General features: G+C 42.2%; 1 protein-coding gene across 2 annotated transcripts in view; it reads right to left on the reverse strand.

Annotated features, from left to right (window-relative positions):
• CDH23 (cadherin related 23) overlaps window positions 1–18,931 on the reverse strand; it is a 1,802,240-nt gene that overhangs the window by 75,550 nt on the left and 1,707,759 nt on the right. For both annotated transcript variants that reach the window (XM_073685852.1, XM_073685853.1), the window contains 3 exons: window positions 18,754–18,931; window positions 5,121–5,332; window positions 4,544–4,738 (listed from right to left, as the gene is read on the reverse strand). In XM_073685852.1, the coding sequence (XP_073541953.1) occupies window positions 4,544–4,738; window positions 5,121–5,332; window positions 18,754–18,931 (585 nt within the window). The remainder of the gene's footprint in view (window positions 1–4,543; window positions 4,739–5,120; window positions 5,333–18,753) is intronic.

An 18,931-nucleotide genomic window follows, 5' to 3' on the forward strand; every position in this document is an offset into this window, starting at 1 on the left:
TCTACGCTCAGCGACCCTGGAGGCCTGTCGCAGTTCTTTAGTTAGGCTGGTGTGCCAGGGTTGTCTGTTGATTGTGCAAGCTTTGGTATGTGTGAGGAAGCGACCGAATTGAGAGCTACAGCTGTTATGGCATTGTGGCAGCAACGTCTGCATCATGTAAGGAACTAATGTCTGTAAGAGGGAGAAGGGATTCAGAGAGTGAGTGTAGGTCAAGGTGTTTAAGATTTCTGTGAGGGTGTGCAAGTTTGTGGAGTGGGGGTTGAGGACCTGGAGAGGAGAGGGTAGAGAGGTTATTAGAAAATGTAGTCTTGCATATGCCTGACTGTTATGACACCTTTATTCTCGAGTGCCAAATATTGGACCAGTGAACTCCATAGGTGTTATCAGATATATATGGCAAATATTGTCTATATGTCTCAGGTACGAATACCCCCTTTAAGTTTTATTGCAGCCAATGGGAATCTCGCAATGTGACCCTAGAACGAAAAAGAAGTTGTGCATCCCCCCGGTAAAGTGATAGTTATACATTGTGCCAAATAATTATAAAAAAGTAACTCTACTTTTCAATGATTTCTTCTTCTTTTTTTTGCAGCAAAATAAATATTGTAAGTTTATGCTTCTATTTTTGTAGTTTCATAAAACTTTAGAATATTTTAGGATACCCAGGCTATGCACACAAAAACAGTCTGCTAAATAAAATTGTCTACAAAAATACCATACATTTTTACCATGAGTGGGAAAGTTTTAGAGTTTTTTGGCATCAAATTCTGTTAGATTTTAAGAAGATAATTAAAAAATACCATCAGTAGACTGCTTACCCAATGTTTATGGATCTATGGATTGTGTGTGCCCATGTGTGTACTACATTGATTTGATCGCTGTACTAAAAGAAAGGAAGAAGCTGTTCCAGATTGCATGGCGCTAAAGTTTGCAGATTCATATTGCATTACCCTGACAGTTATATGAGATTACTGTGTAAATGTTTGTTGAAGGCGCATGCTGGTACGTGTACTAGGATTACACATGGTACTGCTTGCCACTTCAATTATATGTTTTGAACAATTTTTTGCACCATTTTTGTAAAGAAGCATGGCTAATGGCAAATGGGGGGGGGGGTGCGCGTCTTAGCATGAGAAAGACTCCGTATACTTGGGTCACTAAACGACCTCCATTCAGCTGCTTGTTTGCTGACTAGCAGTCGTATAGTAGTCTGTTTCCCAGGCCAATCCGGTTTCAGATGCACACTGAACGATGTATTACAACAAAAGGCTGCTATTGTTTTCAGCAACGCGAGTCCTGTTTACACAGGATGATGCGCTGCCAAGAAAGTTGAAAGTCTCTTGTCCCTGCAAAAATCATTCCCCTCTTCAACTCCTGACCCAGCTGCTCCCTCCTCCTCCCTACAGTGATTCATAAAGGGAAAATTGACCTCCTTTTTCTACATAGAGCTTAGAAGGATTGAGCTAGTCCGTTTGTAATCGTGATTTCATAGACCTAATGGAAAAGAGAAGAATTATCTGTGTAGAGAAGCAAAATGAGCAATTGTAAGTACACAGTGCTATATAATATGATGACTGCAATATATTAAGAAGATCCAATTTTTGATTGGAGTGCTTCTTTAACATAAAGATCTGTGGGTATAAATATTGAATCAAGTAATAGACGGATTTTATTTCACTTCTACATATTCGGGCTCAATATCAGAAATGTTTATTTGCTTTCAGTAAAATCTATATTTTAGATGGCTGCAAGATGTAGAGAGATTATTTTCCCGATGCACAACTGCTGGAGGTTTATGCTTCTCAACAGCAATAATAAAAATATTAAAGTGGATTTGTCACCAGAGTCCACAAACTATACTGTAAACATTATTACACAGATTTCTTAGAGCTGTAAATGGGGTATTTACTCTGATAATGGCTGCATAATTCTGATAAGAAGATGAGCATTTTATGAGTACAGCTATAGAATGATGTAGCTCATTAATCAAAGTGTATTATGTCTCAACTCAACCAGCCTGAGGCTACGTTCACACATTCAGTATTTGGTCAGTATTTTACATTGATATTTATAAGCCAAAACCTGGAGTGGGCGAAAAATGCAGAAGTGGTGACATGTTTCTATTATACTTTTCCTCTGATTGTTCCACTCCTGGTTTTGGGTTACAAATACTGATGGAAAATACTGATCAAATACTAAACGTGTGAATGTGGCCTACTTGGCAGCTATTCTGTCACCACCACTCTCCCAAACTAACAGCTGCAGCTTGTACTGAGCATTGTAAGATCTCAGGAGCTGCAGGGAGGAGGGACACTGAGGAGCTGTCAATCAGGATGTCAGCCATTTTGACGTGGATTTTCAAAGAAAATATGGCGGAGAGATCTATATAGTTATGTATGCAGTTTGTATCATGAAATCTGGTGACTGATCCTCTTTTAAGATTCCTTCATACAGTGTTATATTAAAAAACTCTCAAAAGTAAAGCTTTTTATTCCATTTTTCCACTGTTTAGTGGAATGATTTTTTTCACTTTGTGTCATTTTGTAATGACGATTATCCGGTCATTATCAAAGTTCTACTCAGTAGAATATGGAGAAATATGCCTGAAAAACCTTGCATTCCTAAAGTATGTGACTACCCAAAATGCTGGGTATGTAAATATGTTCACAGTTGACAAAAAATTTTAAATATCACCTGGGTGCTGTTTATAAATGAAAAAAAGAAAAGATTAGCCACAACTGAAAATATCTCAAAACGCTGTGCAAAAAAATTGGTCAAAGAAAGATAATTACAATGTATTAAAAAAAAAAAAAAATCCAGCCTTACCAATGTATAATACTGGTGTCCCTTTATGTGGCCACAATGGCCACTGGACCTCTAATAGAAACAAAGCTAAGGTGTAAGAGCAACCACCCTATATGTCCGTCACATGTTTCACTTTAACCTTTTTCCTATTTTCGAATCACAAAATCAAGTTTATAAGTGAATTTGTGAAGATGAATTTACTTTAAAAAAGTTTTCATTCTGCATGGTAATTTCCTATTATGCAATTCTTTGCTTAAAAAAAAGAACTGAAACTAGCGAACTTTGAACAGAATTTTTGTATGTAAGCAAAATGCATTCATCCCCTCAAAGGCAAGTAAGACGCAATTACAACAGAGTTAGTTATACAGTGCTCAGCATAAATGAGTACACCCCTCCTAGAAAAGTAAGATTTTATTCAAAATCTCACAGAATACAAGAACATTTCCGAAATTTTGACGACACTGAGTTTCATAGAACATTTTTTTAGCACATAACATAAAGGTAAAGTTAGTAATATAATTAGACTTTAATGAAGTCAGTCTTGAAGAATGGAAAAAATAGATGTTCAATGTCACCAACTTGTTCATTCCATGTCTAGAAGACATCTCCAGGGTACAGTACACTCACACGGCCGTATTTTCTATCATGCGAGAGAATAGGGCCGATTATACAAATGACACACGACTCAAACTAAGTCTGAGTTCGAGCTGAGTGTCATCTTACTGTGATTCGATTCTCTCGCATGAGAGAATCGCAGCACAGGTGAGAAGATGGAGAATTTAATTTCTCCATCTTCTTCATTGTCTCTGTGCGGCTTCATCGCACCAATTGCAGTCCAATATTTCACATGCAGACATAGACTTGTATACGTGTGCGTGGCCTGATAATCTGATGCACTTGCACAGCATGCGGCGATTGTTTTCTCATGCCGAAACGCAGATTTGCACTGCCCCATAGTATTATTATAATATTGGGCCGAGTGTTATCCGATAAAACATCAGATAACATTCGGCCATGTTATACGCCAGTGTGAGCGAGCCCTAAATATCATAGAGATCATACAAAATAGTAGATGTACCGTATTTTTCGAACTATAAGACGCACCAGACCATAAGTCGCACCCCGAATTTTCAGGAGGAAAATAGGGAAAAAATGCAATGGGGGTCCATCTTACAGTGATGAGATCTCAATCTGTGCAAGCGCCGCCTCCGGCAGCTATTTTCCCGGAGTCCATCGCATAGAGAACATGGAAGTGCGGGGGCTCCAGACTTTCACAAAATGTGAACCGTCAAACACTCCCTCTTACCACCCTGGGACAAGCAGCGTTGCACCTCCAGACATCTCCTCCTTCAAGGGCAGAACATGCAGCATCGCCCGCAGTATCGCCCGACTCCTGCTGCCGCCCCCCCCCCCCAGTAATTTATATTTTGTCTATGAGGCGCACCCCAATTTTCCCCAAAAATTTTGGGGGGGGTGGAGTACGTCTTATAGTCCAAAAAATACGGTAGTTGTTTTTGGTGTGGAGTGTATTCATTTTTGCATCAACTAAGTTGAGTAAAACTGAAGATTTTTTCTTGTGTTTAGTGAGACATTGATTAAAATCTTTATTTTTCAAAGGGGGTGTACTCATTTATGCTGAGCATTGTAAATGGATATACACACATATATACACAGTTTATTTTTTTATATTTCTATATATATTTCTATATATATTTATACAACTTCTTTAGTTACTCACATGATACATGGCTTGTTTTTCCCGATCCAATCTTTGTGCTGTTTGGATAAGCCCACTAATTAAATCAATACTAAAATATTCCCAATCCTTGTTTCCAGCTCCAGTTCTTAGTAGACTGTAGCGCACTGCCCCATTCAAACCTTCATCATTATCAGTGGCATATACTTCATACACAGTAGACTTCACAGGAATTTCCTTATAGTAAAACAACATATATATGTATTTAGTCCAGTAGAGGGCAATGCATTATCACTTATACCTCACTACAATCAGTAATCTGGACTCAAAAAGAAAATCTCTTCCAATTTTTCTTAGAACAATCAGTACGTTATATTTAAAAATATATCAATGTATCAATATTCAGTTACGATCATCCCACTTGATGAGTGTTACTTTGAAAGAACTTGATATATAGATGATGTATAGATGATATCTTACATAAGAAAATATAAACCTTGGTCCCAGCAGTGATATTGGAGGTCACATCACAATTGTATCTATGAAATCACAATATTCTTATTCACCAGTTAGGCTCAGGACTTGTATGATAAATGTGAGATATAGTCTTGTCAGTTACCTCTTTTATGTGAAGAATAGTGCCATTGGGAGGTCGGATGAACACAGGTCGATTATCATTAACATCAATCACTTCCACTCGTAACATGGTGGTCCCCCATAATGGAGGTCTACCTTTATCAGTTGCTACGACTGTCAAGTTAAATCGTTCAAAAGACTGCAGAAGTCTTCTTGATGTTATCAGACCAGAGTCTTTATCAATAAGGAAGGCATCTGTGGAAAGGGAAGACAATTCCATAAAAATATATCACAATACTATAGTCATTAGTTCAGGTATATTTGTATTTATCTCATTCTAAGGGCAAATATTTAGCTTTCTACAGTGGGTACAGAAAGTATTCAGACCGCTTTAAATTTTTAACTCTTTATTTCATTGCAGCCATTTGGTAAATTCTAAAAAGTTCATTTTTTTCTCATTAAAGTACACTCTGCACCCCATCTTGACTGAAAAAACTGAAATGTAGAAATTTTTGCAAATGTATTAAAAAAGAAAAACTGAAATATCACATTGTCATAAGTATTCAGACCCTTTGCTCAGACACTATTTAAGTCACATGCTGTCCATTTCCTTGTGATCCTCCTTGAGATGGTTCTACTCCTTCATTGGAGTCCAGCTGTATTTAATTCAACTGATAGCACTTGATTTGGAAAGGCACACACCTGTATATATAAGACCTCACAGCTCACAGTGCATGTCAGACCAAATGAGAATCATGAGCTCAAAGGAACTGCCCAAGGAGCACAGAGACAGAATTGTGGCAAGACTCAGCTCTGAAAACAGCAAAAAGGCGATGGTACTCACCAGCCAAGTTATCAAGAAAAATGCACACCAGGACGCAGCCGGCCCCCTTTTGTTAGAAGGAGGTAACACAGGTGCAGAATGCTGATGAACAATCACTCTCATCCACTCACACTGGAGGAGAGACTGTCTAGCACTAAAACTGCACACAGATGAAACTTACAATACGACCTGGCAGATAAAAAAGAGCAAAAATATCATATGAGGTATTAGTTAATATTTTGCCAAAATACGTAAGCTCGCAACCCAAAGGTCAAGGGTCCTCATTTTTGCACTTTTTTATCTGCCAGGGCGCAGCCAGGACCATTAATGGTGACCTTGTGAATTAGGGGCTTTGCACCTCAGCGATGCACGGATAGGGTGCCAAACTGAGCAATCGTGGGAGAAGAGCCTTGGTGAGAGAGGTAAAGAAGAACCCCAAGATCACTGTGGCTGAGATCCAGAGATGCAGTAGGGAGATGGGAGAAAGTTGCACAAAGTCAACTATCACTGCAGCCCTCCATCAGTCGGGCCTTTATGGCAGAGTGGCCCGACGGAAGCCTCTCCTCAGTGCAAGACATATGAAAGCTCGCATAGAGTTTGCTCAAAAACACATGAAGGACTCCGAGACTATGAGAAATAAGATTCTCTGGTCTGATGAGACGAAGATAGAACTTTTTGGTGATAATTCTAAGAGGTATGTGTGGAGAAAACCAGGCACTGCTCATCACTTGCCCAATACAATCCCAACAGTGAAACATGGTGGTGGCAGCATCATACTATAGGTCTGTTTTTCAGCAGCAGGGACAGAACGACTGGTTGCAATTGAATAAAACATGAATGCGGCCAAGTACAGAGATATCCTGGATGAAAACCTCTTCCAGAGTGCTCTGGACCTCAGACTTGGCCGAAGGTTCACCTTTCAACAAGACAATGACCCTAAGCACACAGGTAAAATAACAAAGGAGTGGCTTCAGAACAACTCTGTAACCATTCTTGACTGGCCCAGCCAGAGCCCTGACCTAAACCCAAATGAGCATCTCTGGAGAGACCTGAAAATGGCTGTCCACCAACATTCACCATCCAACCTGATGGAACTGGAGAGGATCTGCAATGAAGAATGGCAGAGGATCCCCAAATCCAGGTGTGAAAAACTTGTTGCATCATTCCCAAGAAGACTCATGGCCGTACTAGCTCAAAAGGGGGCTTCTACTCAATACTGAGCAAAGGGTCTGAATACTTATGACCATGTGATATTTCAGTTTTTCTTTTTTAATAAATTTGCAAAAATGTTTACACTTCTGTTGTTTTTCAGTCAAGATGGGGTGCAGAGTGTACTTTAATGAGAGAAAAAAAAAGAACTTTTTAGAATTTACCAAATGCCTGCAATGAAAGAAAGAGTAAAAAATTTAAAGGGGTCTGAATACTTTCCGTATCCACTGTATGCTACACTTACCGAATTATGAAGATACAGTTAGGTCCATATATATTTGGACAGAGACAACATTTTTCTAATTTTGGTTCTAGACATTACCACAATGAATTTTAAACAAAACAATTCAGATGCAGTTGAAGTTCAGACTTTCAGCTTTCATTTGAGGGTATCCACATTAAAATTGGATGAAGGGTTTAGGAATTTCAGCTCCTTAACATGTGCCACCCTGTTTTTAAAGGGACCAAAAGTAACTGGACAATTGACTCCAAGGCTATTTCATGGACAGGTGTGGGCAATCCCTTCGTTATGTCATTCTCAATTAAGCAGATAAAAGGCCTGGAGTTGATTTGAGGTGTGGTGCTTGCATTTGGAAGGTTTTGCTGTGAAGTAAACATGCGGTCAAAGGAGCTCTCCATGCAGGTGAAACAAGCCATCCTTAAGCTGCAAAAACAGAAAAAACCCATCTGAGAAATCGCTACAATATTAGGAGTGGCAAAATCTACAGTTTGGTACATCCTGAGAAAGAAAGAAAGCACTGGTGAACTCATCAATGCAAAAAGACCTGGGCGCCCATGGAAGACAACAGTGGTGGATGATCGCAGAATAATCTCCATGCTGAAGAGAAACCCCTTCACAACAGCCAACCAAGTGAACAACACTCTCCAGGAGGTAGGCGTATCAATATCCAAATCTACCATAAAGAGAAGACTGCATGAAAGTAAATACAGAGGGTTTACTGCACAGTGCAAGCCACTCATAAGCATCAAGAATAAAAAGGCTAGACTGGACTTTGCTAAAAAACATCTAAAAAAGCCAGCACAGTTCTGGAAGAACATTCTTTGGACAGATGAAACCAAGATCAACCTCTACCAGAATGATGGAAAGAGAAAAGTATGGCGAAGGCGTGGTACAGCTCATGATCTAAAGCATACCACATCATCTGTAAAACACGGCGGAGGCAGTGTGATGGCTTGGGCATGCATGGCTGCCAGTGGCACTGGGTCACTAGTGTTTATTGATGATGTGACACAGGACAGAAGCAGCCGAATGAATTCTGATGTATTCAGAGCCATACTGTGTGCTCAGATCCTGCCAAATGCAGCCAAACTGATTGGTCGTCGTTTCATACTACAGATGGACAATGACCCAAAACATAAAGCCAAAGCAACCCAGGAGTTTATTAAAGCAAAGAAGTGGAATATTCTTGAATGTCCAAGTCAGTCGCCTGATCTCAACCCAATTGAGCATGCATTTCACTTGTTAAAGACTAAACTTCAGACAGAAAGGCCCACAAACAAACAGCAACTGACAACCACCACAGTGAAGGCCTGGCAGAGCATCAAAAAGGAGAAAACACAGCATCTGGTGATGTCCATGAGTTCAAGACTTCAGGCAGTCATTGCCAACAAAGGGCTTTCAACCAAGTACTAGAAATGAACATTTTCTTTACAATTATTTAATCTGTCCAATTACTTTTGGTCCCTTTAAAAACAGGGTGGCACATGTTCAGAAGCTGAAACTCCTAAATCCTTCATCCAATTTTAATGTGGATACCCTCAAATGAAAGCTGAAAGTCTGAACTTCAACTGCATCTGAATTGTTTTGTTTAAAATTCATTGTGGTAATGTCTAGAACCAAAATTAGAAAAATGTTGTCTCTGTCCAAATATATATGGACCTAACTGTATGGTCCCTAATTTAACAGGAAGGACATGGGCTACAACTTTAAAACACATTTATTAAGCATAAAGCCAGAAATTGGTTTTGGCAAAAATCGGCACCTGTTTATAGCAGACATAGGCCCCGATTCATCAAAGCTTTTACCCCAGAATTCTGGAGCAAAAGCTTTGAAAAGTTGCACAACGCAAGGTTGTGCTAAAATGTTCCAATTTATGGTGTTCTCATGCCATATTCGAACAGCTCCAAAAAAATGGGTGGAGTAGGGGCAGCGACGGCTTTCCTTATATCACAAATTTTACTCCCGTCTATGACTGGAGTAAGATATATGACAGAGTGCATGCCACTTATCACACACTTCTGTTTCATTAAGAGACATGCACCTTTAATGAATCGGGAGAATCTGACTCAAGTAAGTCCCCATCATCAAGAAGCAATGCTTGTCTTGATGAATCGGGACATAGATTTAATTTCTGGCTTTAGGAAAGTCCATGGATGAGAAGACCAGATCTCACAATATGAGAGGTACAAAAAGAAAAGAAAAACAATCTCCCGATGAAGCTGTAATAAATGGTAAACCGCACATAAAGGATTAGAGTTTTTGTTCCCAAAATACACTGACCACCATGACTAAAGATATATTTTTGTGTTGATCCTTTTGTGAATTTTATTAGCATATACTGAGATCTCTGGGACAAGTAGTATTTTATCATACTACTGTAGAGTATTTTATGGGATCTTTTCTTATAAGTTCACGATTCTACTTTTCTTGTTACAGTTACTAATATTAGGGTTATTCTAGTTAATAAGTGAATATTTACGTGGTAAAAAGTGAAATTTGGGGTTATGCTTCATGTGTCTATAGTGTTTGGATTATAAAATCTATCCCTGGTTTTTATGTAATTCATGTGCTGCATTGACTCATTTATGAATATCTAATAATAATTTTGGAATGGTATGCTTATGATTGGAGTCATTATGAATTTTCGAGGTATCTATGTACGTTGTGTAAAAGAAAAACAATGCCAGATTCAAGAGCTAAGCAAAATTTACACCAGGTAAAAAATTATATATTAATTAGTAAGAGACAGGTTTAAAACCTTTTTATATCGACCCATAAATTATACTTTTGATTACGTAGACAAGTCTTTTGTGTTTGTTCCTTGTTCTGCAAATTATAGAGGAAATACGACAATGATTTCTCAGAAACTGTATATATCCTTTACATTACAACACAATAGTTGATGGAAATGTTCCGCAACGCTTTGTAATGTTGCTTTATAAACCCACTGAGAAGTCGTTTTGTGACATCAATCACTGTTTGTGGATAGCATTATTGTTAATTCAATATTTATAAGCTTAAAGAATTTAGAAGACTCTATTTAAAACTTCAGAAGCACCCTCAGAAATGTACTTAGGACTCTACTTCAGCCAAAACTCTTAACTGCTTGACACAGGTTTCTATGTTGATAGGGGTTAAAGTTAAATTGCTTTTTGGCTTTGGTTAACTTGTTTTTCTTTGTCTATGTTCTATAAACCAAGTAGAAAAAGCAAAACGTATGAATTCCTACATAGGTGCATGATATTGGGTAATATACTGCGATAGTCATGGGAATTACAACACCACCAAATCTGTCTTCCTCTGAAACTAAGAATCCAAACAGCAAAAATCTATCTGCTCAAGGCACTGCGGCTGAAGGTGTATAGCTGTATAAAAGGCTGCAACTGCTGGTAATAAGGGGCTAGGCTCATCACAATGGTTGCAATAAAGTTTATTAAATAAAAATAACAGTAAAAGACACTAAGCGTTTCAAAGCCGTGTAGGTATCTTCTTCGGTTGCGGCTCTGAAACACATAGTGTCTTTTACCGTTATTTTCATTTAATATAATGTATTGCAGCCATTGTGGTGAACTTAGCCGCCTACTACCAGAAGCTGCATTTTGTTGTCACCGGTGTGCCAGATGTAACAGACAGTTGCTCTGCATCTGGCTGTAGAAGGTCACTGCATTTGGCATTGCAGATGCCTTCTTAATTCTTCTGACTTTTGGACCCAGTGGCAACCTCCCTCATGCTCTGATTGACACACCCTGGTCTGGGTGTTTATAAACTCTCAGTCTGCTTCAGGGAGTCACCGGTGATATTCTCATTTTCCCTTGTGAAGGCTTGGAGTTATAGCAGTAAGCTAGCTTCCTCTCTGGTGCCCTTGGAGGATGTTTGGTGTTATCTCTCTGGTGTCTGCTCAAGCTAAGTTTTCCATCTTTATTTGTCTCTTTTGTTGTCTTTAGTTTATAGTGGGGACTGACCAGTGCTCACTCCATAACTATCTGGGGCCTAGCTCTAGGGATATACAGGGCTTAGGTTTGCTGCTCGGTGATTGGTGTGTAACCAATATAGGGACAGTAGGGTAGGCAGGGTGTTATTAGGTCTGCCTAGGGGTCTCCACTCCTCCTTTCCCTAGTGTCTGGGCTTCCTTCCCCTCATCCCTTCATCTTGCACTTAGTCTTTCCCACACTATGTGTGACATTATCATTGGCCATGCATATATAGAAACTGAAACGTGTTTTTTTTTGAGTGGTGTTTTTTGGGGGATGTTTTTTTTTCCTTGATTCATGGATCCCATTGCTGAGCTATCAGAGCAGCTGCACAAGCTGTCTCTGGAGGTGACTGACCTCCTGTATGAGGTTCAGCAGCAGCAACAGTGGCTGCAGGTCCCTAATGTTGGGGTCTCTGCAGGTAGGCCGGTCCAGCTTGATCCCAAGGTTGCCCTCCCAGACAGGTTTTCAGGAGGTAGGGACAAGTTTTTTGTGTTCAAGGAAGCTTGCAAACTGTATTTTATACTTCATCCTTACTCATCCGGAGATGAGGAGCAACGAGTGGGAACTGTGATCTCACTGCTGCATGGAGATTCTCAATCCAGGGCTTTCTCTTTTCCGCAGGGTTCGATTTGTCTCCAGTCTGTGAAGGGGTTTTTCGTGGCTCTAGCCCTCATTTATGATGACCCTGAGCGAATCTCCTTGGCTGAGTCCAGGTTGCGTAGTCTTCATCAGGGGAATCAGTCAGTGGAGACTTACAGCTCTGAATTCCGCAGATGGGCAACTGATACAAAATGGAATGACCCAGTTCTTAGAAACCAATTTTGACAGGGCCTTACTGAAAAGTTGAAAGATGCGTTGGCAGTGTATGAAATCCCAGAGTCCGTGGAGGCTGCCATGTCGTTGGCTATACGTGTTGATAGATGCCTTTGGGATAGGTGAGTGAGACCACCTTCTCCGGAGTCTTCTTTTCAGGGGGAAGTTTGGCGGTGAACCAGTGCGGAGGGAGGTGGAAGAACCCATCCAGTTAAGGAGTGTCTCTGCATTGTACATTTCCCTGGAGATCCGCAAAAAGAAGGGCATGTGTTTTTTTTGTGGAAAAAGGGGACATTTTATTGGGGCCTGTCCTTTGATTCCTAAGCAAAAGGAAACTCGATTAACACTTGTAGTCTGGAGTTGGATAAGCAAGGGGTGCATTTATCGTCAACCTGCAGTTCCTGGTTTGTCCTGACAGCAGAGGTAGTGCTAGAGAGTAAAACCGAGAAAACTTTTATGCTTGTTGGCAGTGGAGTTGGAGTCAGCATGGTTGATGCTGAGTTTGTGAGAACTCATAGTCTTGCTTGCTGTACTTTAGGTAAGCCCATTCCCATCTTCAACATGACTTAGATTGTAGATTGTACATAGTGTAAAACTGAGGGTGGGGTCAGTCCATTGTGAGATAATTCCTTGCTATGTCCTGGACGGTATCCCCACCCCAATTGTTTTGGGTCTACCCTGGTTGATGAAACATAATTCGTTGGTGGATTGGCAATCCAGGGAGATCATTGAGTAGGGAAATTACTGCCATGACAATTGTTTAAATATTTCTCTTTCTACGGTCTCTACAGATACCTTACCTGCATTTTTGTCTGGTTTTGAGGACGTTTTTTTCTGAGAGGGGGAGTCAGGATTTGCCTCCTCATCATGCATATGATTGTCCTATGAACCTGACCCCGGAGCTAAACTACCAAAGCCCAGACTGTATAATCTTTCTGGCCCTGAGAGACAAGCCATGAAGGATTTCATTGTGGAAAGTCTGGAGAAGGCACATATCAGACCCTCATCTTTGCCTGTGGCGGCAGAGCTCTTCCTCGTGAAGAAAAAAGTTGGCGGTCTATGTCCCTGTTTAGATTTCCGGGAATGAAATCAAATTACCATCTGGGATCCATACACTTTTCCTCTGATTCCAGATTTGTTCAGCCAGGTTGTGGGAGCTAAGTTGTTCTCCAAGTTGGATTTAAGGGGAGCCTACAATCTGGTTAGAATCAGAGAGGGGGATGAATGGAAAACAGCGTTCAATACTCGTGAAGGGCATTTCGAGAGTCTGGTTATGTCATTCAGTCTGACCAATGCACCTGCGGTGTTCCAGCATTTCATTAATTAAATTTTCCATCATTTGGTGGGCAGGTTTGTGGTGGTCTATCTGGATGATATTTCGGTTTACTCACCTGATCTTGAGACACATCGGGGGCATGTTAGACAGGTGCTTCAGATATTAAAGGATAATGAACTATATGCCAAACTAGAAAAGTGTGTTTTCGCCATCCAGGAGGTGCCATTTTTGGGGTACCTGTTGTCATCTTCGGGTTTTCGGATGGATCCGGAGAAGATCCGTGTTGTCCTTGATTGAGACCGGCCAGAGAACCTGAAGGCTCTACAATGTTTTCTGGTCTTTTTTACCCGAAATTCATCCAAAATGATTAAGTAATTGTGAAACCCCTCACTGACATGACAATGAAGGGTCTGATTTTTCCAAATGGTCGGATGCTGCCCTGCAGGCTTTTTCCTCTCTCAAGAGCTGTTTTGCGACGGCACCTATACTCAGTCAACCCGATGTTTCCGAATCCTTTACTGTGGAAGTTGAGCATTGGAGGTGGGGATGGGGCGGTGTTGTCTCAGGGTCCATCCCATGGTAAATGGTGTCCATGCGCTTTCTTTCTAAGAAATTATCTTCGACTGAGAGAAATTATGACATGGGTAATAGGGAGCTTTTGGCGATTAAATTGGCTTTCAAAGAATGGTGACTTTGGTTAGAGGGGGCTGTCCATCCTATTACTGTTATCACTGACCATAAGAACCTGTCATATCTTCAATCGGCTAAACGTCTCAACCCTAGGCAAGCTAGATGGTCCCTGTTTTTTACTAGGTTCAATTTTGTTGTCACTTTCTGTCCAGGGGTCAAAAATGTCAAGGCTGATGCTTTGTCCCGGAGCTTCGCTGGTGGTGGTGACCATGAGACATGAGAACTATACCCCGATTTTATAGAAGGGGGTAGTCATTTCGGCATTGTACTCTGAACTGGAGGGTGAGGTGCTGGAGGTCCAGGGGGATGCCAGTGCCTCCTGCCCTTCAGGAAAGTTATTTGTACCATCTAATCTGTGCCGCAAAGTAATTAAGGAACATCACAACTCTGTGCTTGCTGGTTATCCAGGTGGTAAGGCAACTGTGGACCTCCTTTCTCATCGTTTTTGGTGGCCGGGGTTGCATCGGGATGCGGTTGCACACGTATCTGCTTGTAGTATTTCCGCGCATTCTAAAGTATCGCATACCCGTTCGTCTGGTACTCTTCTTCCGTTACCTATTGCTATCAGGCCATGGACATGCTTGTCCATGGATTTTATTACTGACCTACCGGTATCTACAGGCAAAACTGTGATTTTGGTGGTTGTAGATAGGTTCAGTAAAATGGTTCACTTCGTCGCATTACCAGCACTTCCGAATGCCAAGACTCTTGCCCAGGTGTTTATAAATGAGACCAAGAAGCTTCACGGGGTTCCCTCCGATGTGGTGTCAGATCGGGAGACTAAGCTTGTTTCCAAGTTCTGGAAAGCGTTCTATTCTCGACTGGGGGTGCAGCTGTCCTTTTCCTCTGCCTTCCATCCTCTGTCGAATGGACAAACTGAGTGCGGTAATCAGAATTTGGAGACTTACCTCAGGTGTTTTGTCTCCGAAAATCAGGAGGATTGGGCATCCTACCTACCGCTGGCAGAATTTGCTATTAATAATCATCGTCAAGAATCTACTGGCAGGTCACCGTTCTTTGGTGCATACGGTTACCATCCACAGTATGGTACTTTTAGTGGGGGAGGTGCTTCGGGAGTTCCTGAGGAGTAAAGTTTTGCTTTGTTGCTCCCCTCGGTGTGGCGGGGGGTTCTGAGTAATTTGAAGATCATGAGAGACAGGTACAAACGCATGGCTGACAGGAAACGCTTGCCAGGTCTGGACCTGAATGTGAATGACTTTGTGTGGTTGTCTACCAGGAATATCAAGTTCAATGTTCCTTCTTGGAAGCTGGGACCTAGATTTATTGGTCCCTATAAAATAACCGTCATCATAAACCCAGCAGCGTTTCGTCTTGAGCTACCTCAGGCCCTTAAGGTCCACAATGTCTTTCACAGGTCTCTGCTCAAGAAATATGTTGAACCTCTTGAGTCCTCACCCCTACCGCCGCCCCCAATAATGGTTGATGGTAGTCTGGAGTTTCAGATTTCGAGGATTGTAGATTCTCGTCTCCAACGTCTTTTCCTATAATACTTGGTGCACTGGAAGGGTTATGGTCCAGAGGAAAGGATGTGGGTTTCAGCTTCAGAGGTGAATGCCCCCAGGCTGGTTCGTTCGTTCCACACCTTTTATCCTGAGAAACCTGGTCCTGAGTGTTCGGAGGCCACTTGTAGAAGGGGGGTACTGTCACGGGTATGTCAGATGTAACAGACAGTCGCTCTGCATCTGGCTGCAGAAGGTCACTGCGTTTTGCATTGCAGATGCCTCCTTAATCCTTCTGACTTTTGGACCCAGCAGCAACCTCCCTCATGCTCTGATTGACACACCCTGGTCTGGGTGTTTATAAACTCTCAGTCTGCTTCAGGGAGTTGCCGCTGATATTCTCATTTTGCCTTGTGAATCTTGGAGCTATAGCAGTCGGCTAGCTTCCTCTCTGGTGCCCTTGAAGGATGTTTGGTGTTATCTCTCTGGTGCCTGCTCAAGCTAAGTTTTCCTCCTTTATTTGTCTCTCTTGTTGTCTTTAGTTTATAGTGGGGACTGACCAGCACTCACCCCCTCCCTATCTAGGGCCTAGCTCTAGGGATATACAGGGCTTAGGTTTCCTGCTCAGCGATTGGTGTGGAACCAATATAGGGACAGTAGGGTAGGCAGGGTGTTATGAGATCTGCCTAGGGGTCTCCACTCCCCCTTTCCCTAGTGTCTGGGCTTCCTTCCCTTCATCCCTTCGTGTTGCACTTAGTCTTTCCCACAATGTGCATGACATCAGTCTTTTATTCAGCTATACATCTTCAGCTGCAGCACCTTGAGTAGATTGATTTTGTGATTCTTGGTTTTTCATGGTCTTTATTGTTCCATGGGGATCTGCTGGCAGCAGCAGCTACTTGCTAAGTATTTTCAGTTGTTGTGCACGCAACACAACTTTACTGGGTGAGTTGCTCACTTCACAGTTCTTTCTAAATGTATATTGGTTAATACTCTATGTGCATGGGGGTTTGCTTTTTGTTGTTGATAAATTCCTATTAAAGGGAGTCTGTCAGTAGGATCAACCCTCCAAAGCTGTCTATATGGGCATGTAGGTCATAGGAAGATGAATAAAATGATACCTTGATATCTGCGATCCAATGACTTATTCCATGTTTTTCTAATATGTAAATGAGCTGTTCATAACTATGGGCTGGACACTGATCTACATTAGAATCTGCCTCCAGTGCTTGTTTTAAATAAAAGGCAGCATTACCAATGTGATGTGTAATGGTTACCAGTGTGATTTGAAATGGCCGCTCTCTGATCTCCTCATCTCATTGCAGAGCTGTTTGTGATTATACCTGACACATCTGCAGGTTCCTCTCAGCTTCAGTTTCCAGCTCACAGGCAGACAGGTTTCAATATTGTTGCAATACAGAAGAGCTCAGAGAGAAGCAAAAAATGTGTTTGTAAGAAGACAAAGTTCAGTTCTACAGTTCTGTGTTAGTTACTTAACCCTAGAACGCATACCTGGGGCCTCGCAGGCCCGCTATGTTAATTGTTTTCTATTTTCTGCAAGATTATATTAGTTAGAATTTTGAAACTCTAGGTATTCCTCAGGTATATAGTTGTTTGTCATTTTTATTTGAGTTATTCCATGTTATTTGCACACGGGCCTAAAAGGCCCCAGGTATGTGAAAAAGTAGATTTTTATGGTCATGCGTTCTAGGGTTAACTCACACTGGTAACTCCCCCTTTTGTATATAATAAGCTCTGGAGGCAGATGCTTATGCAGATCAGTGTCCGGCCCATTGTTCTTAACAGCTCATTTACATATAAAGAAAAACATGGATTTCTCTGGAATAAGACATCAGATCGCAGATATCAATGACGCGCCCCCTGGGCCATATTCCTTTCTTTCAGGGGAATACCCGGAGCCGGATCAGATGGGGGTTGTAGTCTTCCGAGTGGCTGTGACCCGGTCCGTGCCCAGGGTGTCAAACTCAGTTGTATGTGGCAGTCCTACAGATGTTACTAAGTTCTTAATGTCGACTACGCCACCCGTTGTGTTGCGGTCACTGTGGCCGCCGCTGCAGCAGGGTCCGCTGAGGCTGGTGGTGTTGGTGCAGCTTGATAGGATAACCCCCAACGGGAGGGGTATAGCCTCAGGGGGATCAGGTGCAGAGGATGGGGGTTGTGGTGATGCAGTGTAGACGGCAATCAGAGACAGAGTCGGGTTATGCAGTTTAGGATGTTTACTCACTGCTGATGTTCCGGTCACTCCAGCTTCGAGTGACCTCCCGAGCCGTGCTGCGTCCACCAGGTTCTGGATCCAGCCAACCCCCAAATAAGTCCGGAGCGTGACCCTGAGCTCTCCTTCTGTCCTTTCTCTGGCCGTCCCCACTATTGATCCACCCAGGTCCAGCTCCCTCGGGCCTTCTGTTGGGAGACCCTTGGCCTTGGGTTCCCTGACCCTCCACGTGGTATGCCTTCGTGGTGGATGTGGTGGGTGGCCGTGGCAGACGCTGCCCACGGCCTCCGGTCTCTGGCTGGGGTGTGTTTTTGCCCCCACCAGCTTGGGTTCCGGTACCCTGTGCCGACTCTTCACCCGGGGATTTAATTTAGGTTCTTAGAGTCCTCTTCTTCTGTTTCCCCCTCTGGGTCTCTCTTTCTCCTCTCTCACTCTGGGTCTCTCTTCTCCTCTGCTCGCTGACTTTCTCTCTGCAACTGACCCTGTTCTTAGTTGGTGCCCACCTTATATACACCCTCTATGTGTGAGCTCAGGTGACCAGCACCCAATGAGCTCCTATCTTTACCCAGGCTGCTCCCCCTATCTGCCCCTACACTACTTGGGATGTACCACCCCCCTCCCACTCCAGCCAGGAACAGACTCGGTCGTACCTGCACATTTCTAAGTGGGAGTACCGTCGGTCTGCTCCTCGGAAATGGGATGTGTGTAGTGCATGCAGCCTACCGAGCTCAGTTCCACACTCCTTCCTTACCCGGGAGTGGAATATCACACCTCTGGGTTGAGGTGCAATACCCCTGTAGCAGCCGAATCCTCAGGGTGCTACATCAATGTATCATTATTCCTATGACCTACATGTCCATATAGACGGCTTAGAAGGGTTGATCCTACTGACAAATTTCCTTTAATCTAGCAGTCTTCACATGTTTTTTAATGTATTCATAGCATTAGCATACATACCAGAACCAGGTCCTTCCAAATTGTATGTCACAACACCATTATCTCCCTCGTCCAAGTCTGTGGCTGACATAGTGATTACAGATGTGCCTTCTGGTTCATTCTCATACACACTAGTGCTGAACTGACTTTTGGTAAACTGAGGTCTGCAGTCATTAACATCCAGCACAGTGATAAGAAC

Source organism: Phyllobates terribilis, unplaced genomic scaffold, assembly GCF_046119375.1.
Source record: "Phyllobates terribilis strain yellow unplaced genomic scaffold, ASM4611937v1 Scaffold_5__5_contigs__length_657084704, whole genome shotgun sequence".
NCBI classification, from domain to species: Eukaryota; Metazoa; Chordata; class Amphibia; order Anura; family Dendrobatidae; genus Phyllobates; species Phyllobates terribilis.